Source organism: Euphorbia lathyris, chromosome 4 (assembly GCF_963576675.1).
Source record: "Euphorbia lathyris chromosome 4, ddEupLath1.1, whole genome shotgun sequence".
Taxonomy (NCBI): Eukaryota; Viridiplantae; Streptophyta; class Magnoliopsida; order Malpighiales; family Euphorbiaceae; genus Euphorbia; species Euphorbia lathyris.
Genome location: NC_088913.1, coordinates 68,107,481 through 68,114,075, shown reverse-complemented (window position 1 = coordinate 68,114,075; position 6,595 = coordinate 68,107,481). Strand labels below are relative to the sequence as shown.

Here is a 6,595-nt window from a genome sequence, read left to right as displayed (position 1 = left end):
ACAGTATTAATTGAAGGGAGAACGAGTTTTGGAATAAAAAGAACATAATGCAACCATTCAATATCCTAAACACATGCGAATAATAATAAAATGATACTTGGAACATAGCAAATCTCTCCTTCATCGGTTTTAGTTTTATAAAGCTTGAATTATCCTTCTTCATCATCCACTCCAATCGGCAATCTTTACGGTTCCATAATTTATATTAATCCTCCTATAAAGTAGAAATCAAAACCAATCAATCAATAATATGATATATTTAAATGTAAGTATTAATTATTTGTAATTTCGAATTATTACCGAGCCATTTTGCGAACTCCTTTCTAAATTCTGACTTTGTGTACCCAAACTATTTTGTGCTGCTATGGCATCCATCACTTTAAAATATGATTGAAAGCGGTCTTCTAGAGCCTGTTCCCGCTCTTTTTGTGCTTTTTCACGCTCTTCTTGTGCCTTTAATTTCTCCGTTAATATTGCCACCTCATTTTTCAGCTCGTCTACATCATCCTTTCTAGCGCTACATACCATTCCCTTAGTACTTGCTTTATATCCCATTCCTTTTCCACGAACATATCCGGACCTAACTCCAAATACCTGTTGTAGAACATCATCTGGTGTAGGATCCGACTCATTTTCATTTCTTGGTTCATTCTCAATCCTTTTCATTTCTTCCTAAAATATGTGGAAAATTACTATTAATTATGAGCCATAAAAAGATAATTAAAATCATACAATTAGTAAAACATAAAATGCAATTCTAATTTCTTTAAAATATTGTATAATAACTCTATATTGTTTAAATTATGTACTTACATATAGCCTTCTTGATTCCGAATCGCGAAAGTGATTTTGACCTTCTTCATCCAATATTGAATGAGTGGCCATCCACACATCAGAAGCATCTGGCAATTCCCCTGTCTCCTCATCGATCTGCAACATCAATCAAAGAACTATAGAACATTACCTATCCAACAACTTTTAAAAATATTTAACAGTGTTGATGTATTTTTACCAAATCATACTCCACTTGTGCAAAAGGGGTGGGACCAGATGAAGCAACAACTTTTTGACATTTACGATTATCAGAATTAATTGAACTCCATGCCTGAAAAGTAAATATTGTTAAAGAACCTTATTGCGTTATGAAAAAAGAACTTGAAAATAAATATCACATAATAGATAAACTTGAACCTTAAAATCTTTACTCCCAAACAACGTCACCAGGTCCTTCCAATCATTTGGAGAAAGGCCTCTAGGAACATGTTTCAGTCGTTCCTCATCACTAGAATGTTGTTTATATTTATTATGTAACTCGTGTTTCCACTTGCGAAATAAGACTCGCATCACAGAGAAACAATAAGATTCAAATTTCGATCTTTTCATTTCAGGTGTATCCTGCTCCACCTTTCCTAACTCCTCAAGCCTCTTCCATTTGTTAGGACTCTCAGGACTAACATCAAAATAGTCCTAAACAAAAATTAAAGGCATTACGTATATTGCTAACAATCAAATAATTCAACTACTAAATTTTTTGAACAAATCTAAAAGAACGTATAGGATTACCTTAATCATGTTCCATAAACGAGGCCTATGCTTGGCTAAATTTTGATCCCACGACTCACTAATAGATCGAGCACAATACCCCAACCATGATGCTAACTTTCTCTCGTGTTGTCCAATTGGTCTAAAAGATTTCCCAGGAGGGATAAACACAATTAACTTATCCTTACGATTATTTGTGAGTTTGTCAAGATTCGCTCCCTTGTATAGCCCCCTTGCCGGAATAGAACTGCCTAAAGAATATGCCAAAACACAACTAACAATTATAAAGAAAAAGAAAGGGTCCAACGTACTCTATAAAACAATTATATGTTGTACTAACATTGAACATCACCTGAATTAAAATGATTTGCCTCAATGTCTAATTGGCGAGGGTCATCAAATTGATTGTTCTCATTAAGAGTAGGTGGTAGAGAACGAGACTTTTGTAACTGCCGAGTACCAGTGTCATCAATCGTCTCAAACATATTGGATTTCCTCAAATTTTGCGTCATGTCATCTAATTTAACACAATTAATATAAGATTTAAATACCACCAATTTACACATTTGTATACATAACATTAAATAAAATGATTATTAAATTAAATAAAAAAATGATACCAAAAGCAGATGGATGAGAACAATGGTGTAAAGAAGCATTAGGAACAGGTACTTGTAGGATGCTTGCTCTAATTCTTTTATTTCTTAAATCTGAAATATTAAAAAAGTTAATCCATTTAATATGATGCATATTGTAACCGATAAAGTATATAAGATAAATAAATATTTGATATAAAAATACCAGCTAGCAATGGTCTAGAAGTAGGTGTGAGAGTATTTTTAGCTCTAGTTTCATCATTAAGACTGTTCTCCCTTGAAATACATCTCCATCCCACTGTTAAACATTATTTAAGTGTATATAATAGATATTAAAAGGAACAATATGTAAATAGTTTTGTAATTCAATAGTAATACCTTGAGGTGCATCCATATTACTCAAATCTTGAGATTCTGATGGTGGAAGTGTTTCATCCTCAGAATAGTCATTAAGGATAGGTGGGCGACCTCTAAACATTGGAGGTAATCTCTTATTCTTCTTTGCGCGTGTATAAACGCCTGCCATTATCTGTCAAATCAAGTTTCCAATTGAAATAAATAATCGCGTATTCAACAATTCAATGAAAAGAAACCATTACATTTTAATATAATCATCACTTAATTAATCAATGCACCTTATGAGTTTTTGGACCCTATTTTCCATGAACAAAATGAAATCACTCAACTATATTCCAAAACTATAATCACCTTTACCATGTTGACTCGTTAACTGGCAGCGAACCAGTAGATTTAAAATGACTGACACAAGAAACATAAGACTCCTAACTCAAAGTTGTGAGCAATACAATTCATAGCCGGAGTTGTGAATTCCCAAATACAGTTAGTAAAACAAAACAACAACTCAAGCTGTTATTGAGAGTTAGCTTCAGAAACAGTAGGCTTACAATCATTATTAAGTATTACTCTTGAATTAGTTAGGCATAAATCCCATTTGAGCCCCTAAACTATGAACTAAAAATCAATTAAACCCTCATTCTACTCAAATCAGCAATGGAGTCCCTGTACTATTTTTATATAATTAATCAACCCTCTCTTAACTGCTCTCCCTTCTTCTCCCTTGCTTTTTCATTGAAAGAGTTTTGGAATCAATAAGAGTGTTAGCTATCTGCTAGTTTCAGACTCATCTTTAATTTTTGTTGCTTCTTAATGATGTCCATTTTGTATGAATTCAAAATTGCTGGTTTTGTTCTTCCTTATCTAGTTTGAGTAACTACAAAATCAATTTTCCAGGAAGTGACTTTTTAGTTTGCAACTAGGAGATTCTTCAATCCCAACTTCTATTTTTGCAACTTTTGGTAGATTTTGAAGTGATAAATTGAAATAATTGATTGAAAACATGGATACATTACTAAGAAAGATAGTAATTTAAGCTCTACGAAGCTTCAAAATCAAGTTGTAGGATCATTTTCTTGTGGCTTAATACTCTAATTTTTCAGATTTTGTGAGGGAACTTAGAAACGTTTGTGCTACTTTGCAGGCCTTATCTCAAGTCCTGTTAATGTTCTTTTACAAAGACTAGAGGCAAAGGCTTTCACTAAGGTATGCATCATAGACAAAATGGATAATTAGAATGCTGAAGAGACATTGATGAATGTTTCAGCTAATTTACCTTGTGTAGATATGCACTCCATGTTATATTGATTAATGATAATATGGTTTAAACCATAAGGGACAAACATTGTCATTGATCTAATACACCATATAAAAACAATCTAATACTCCATTGCTGCTGATTTCATTATAATGGGGGCTTAATTGTTACCTGTATATGGTGAGAGCAAGTAATACCCATTTGGCTTTTACTACTAAGGCTTTGGCTTTGGCTTTGGTTTAATGTGAATCCTATAGGTGTTACCATCATTCTTGATTATGAAAACAAAACAAATTTATAATATTCAATACAGAATACTCTGTTAAACAGAGAAAAAAAAGGCAAACAAAATAAATCATTAGATAATTGTGCATTAATATCTGAAACCATATAACCATAATGATGCAAATTCAATAACCCAGATAACCAAAATTATATTGGTGCACTAACCTGAATGAATTGGCAGATATGTTTGATAAACCTTTGCGCACTCAGCCTCCTCCAAAAATTGAACTTGTATTTCAGAGAGCCTTTTAAGGATGGACATAGAAGTTTTGGCGGTAGAAATAACTGTAATAGATAAATTTCCCTCCAAATTATTATTTCCTCCAAAAAAATAAAGGTTTTTAATAGCAAAATATAATTTAGTAAAATCACCTTTGTTGCCACGTTCTTGTAATTAGAAAATCACGTCCCTGTACCACCAACTTGGTTTATCTCTTCAATTACTACTCAACCTCACAACGTCATGTCCTAATTCCACAAGACCTTCCATTATTTTTCCAAAAGCATTCCTTCACATGGACAACCAAAACTTCCTCTCACTACCCTTCTTTCACAACCCCGAAACATCTCTATTTACTGATACCTTGGACTTCCTTCCTATCACGACGTGGCTTTACAATTACACACCCATACAACATCCTTTCTCTTCTTCTCTTCTCGCCTACCACTACAACACTATTTCCACCTATTCTCTGGCTCAAATCCAAACACCACCTGTTCTGGACGGCATCGCCGTCGTTGTTGGCGAACACGTCTTGTTCGGAACCACTTCCGCCGCTTCTTTAAAAAGAAACAAAACTGAACGAATCCGATCCAAGGCAGCAAAACGGGAAGGTGGAGGCGGTCTTGGATTGCAGAAGACCGACAGAGGAGTGAGAAAGAGACCCTGGGGAAGGTGGTCAGCTGAAATACGTGACTGTATAGGGCGGTGCAGACACTGGCTAGGTACTTTTGATACTGCAGAGGAAGCCGCGCGTGCTTATGAAGGCAGCCGCGAGGAAACTACGAGGCGCTAAAGCAAGAACTAACTTTGAAATCCCTTCGGTGTTACCGATTTCGTCACAAACCCTAAGATTGCAAAGACAACTGAGATGAAAAATTTCAGATTCTCGTACCTGCAAAATCGATCTAGGAAACCAAGGAGGCGAGACCTAATAATAAGAAAAAATCAAATCTTTGCTTCAGGGGAACCATTTGATACAGAAAGAAGATAGTCTAGATAGACTATCGAGGTAAAGCTTGTTGAGGTTTTTTGCACAATGAATCAAACTCCAGAAAGTCCAAAAGAAGTGATTTGATGTCATTGATTCCAAAGCCATCCCCTAACCCTCCTTTATTCCTTTACGTTTTAAGAGAAAGAGGGAAATAAAAAAGCCACTGCAGATTCGATTAATTAAGGGATTTGTCCCCAAAGATCATTAAATAAACCCGTTAGAATGAAAGCGTAGGACTTCCTATCTAATTTGTCTCCAAAATATTAATATCAAAATTATAAATTTAATATGATATATTTTTATATATTTTTCCGTCTCCTATTATAAATTAAAATAGCAAAGGGGACATTTTTAAAATTAGTCCCTATTAGTAATTGCAAATATACAATTAAGGACAATTACTTTAAATTATGCCTAAGACTTGTCCCCTATAATTCTTTTTTTTGTAGTGTATGTTCATTATTTTGCAATTCTAACACCAAAAATGGACTCAGGGGGTCGATTTACCTATGGATACACTAGATTTTGATGCATGCAATGAGTTTTGAGGTGTAATCGGAGCTACACTAGAAAAAGTAAGAAATCTAACCAAAGTTTAATTTTCCGGTCGAATTTGAGTGTTTTGAGAGTGATTCTAGACTCCTAGAATCATAAGAAACAAAGTGATCTAATTAATTTCTCAAAATAATCAACTTTAATTTTTCCGATAGGCGGATCCGACCACCGGTGATATTTTTCGGTGATATATGAAATAAGTGCAGAAAAATTATTTTGTTAACTCCAGAATATTCTAAATATTATTTGGAGCAACATTAATTCTTGGACCTTGGTCAAATTCCTTACCATTTAGTTTCTATAAATTACAAAAGTATATATTTGGGTGAAATTAAAGAAAATAAATTAAGTTGGGTTAAAAATGATTTTTGGATCCTTATTTAAATAAATTTCAGAATATATAATTTTAAAAATAAAGGTTGAAGGGAGATTGGACTAAGCATAATTAATTAATTATGCTCTTAAGATTATTGGTTAGTTAATTTGGTTGATATAGGTATTATGAAAATGAATTATAAGTATATATGTTTATATGTTATTTGATTATGAGTAATTTTGGAAGTAAAGTATTGGAATTACTGACAGTTATGGAACTGTCGGATGATTGATGTCCAACCGGGTTGATAATTGCAGTCTATGGGTACCGGTTTGGACTTTGGATATTTTTGAATATAGAAGTGTATTTTATTGCAGGGTTGACCCTAGTTGTTACTAAGAGGATGTTCGTTTTATAGGGGAGACTCTGCCGAATTTTCGGTAGACAGTCCGTAAAACGAGACAAAATAAATTTT

At 33.6% G+C, this 6,595-nt stretch overlaps 1 protein-coding gene across 1 annotated transcript; it reads right to left on the bottom strand.

Annotated features, from left to right (window-relative positions):
* Positions 1-10: 10 nt before the first annotated feature.
* Positions 11-5,417, bottom strand: LOC136226695 (uncharacterized). The gene is made up of 12 exons (XM_066015319.1): positions 4,408-5,417; positions 4,201-4,320; positions 2,517-2,667; positions 2,344-2,436; positions 2,163-2,252; positions 1,895-2,059; positions 1,564-1,793; positions 1,192-1,467; positions 1,013-1,105; positions 814-930; positions 301-672; positions 11-214 (listed from the first exon to the last, which is right to left on the bottom strand). The coding sequence occupies exons 3-12, from the start codon at positions 2,662-2,664 to the stop codon at positions 206-208; spliced, it is 1,593 nt and encodes a 530-aa protein (XP_065871391.1). The 5' UTR covers positions 2,665-2,667; positions 4,201-4,320; positions 4,408-5,417; the 3' UTR covers positions 11-205.
* Positions 5,418-6,595: the final 1,178 nt, after the last annotated feature.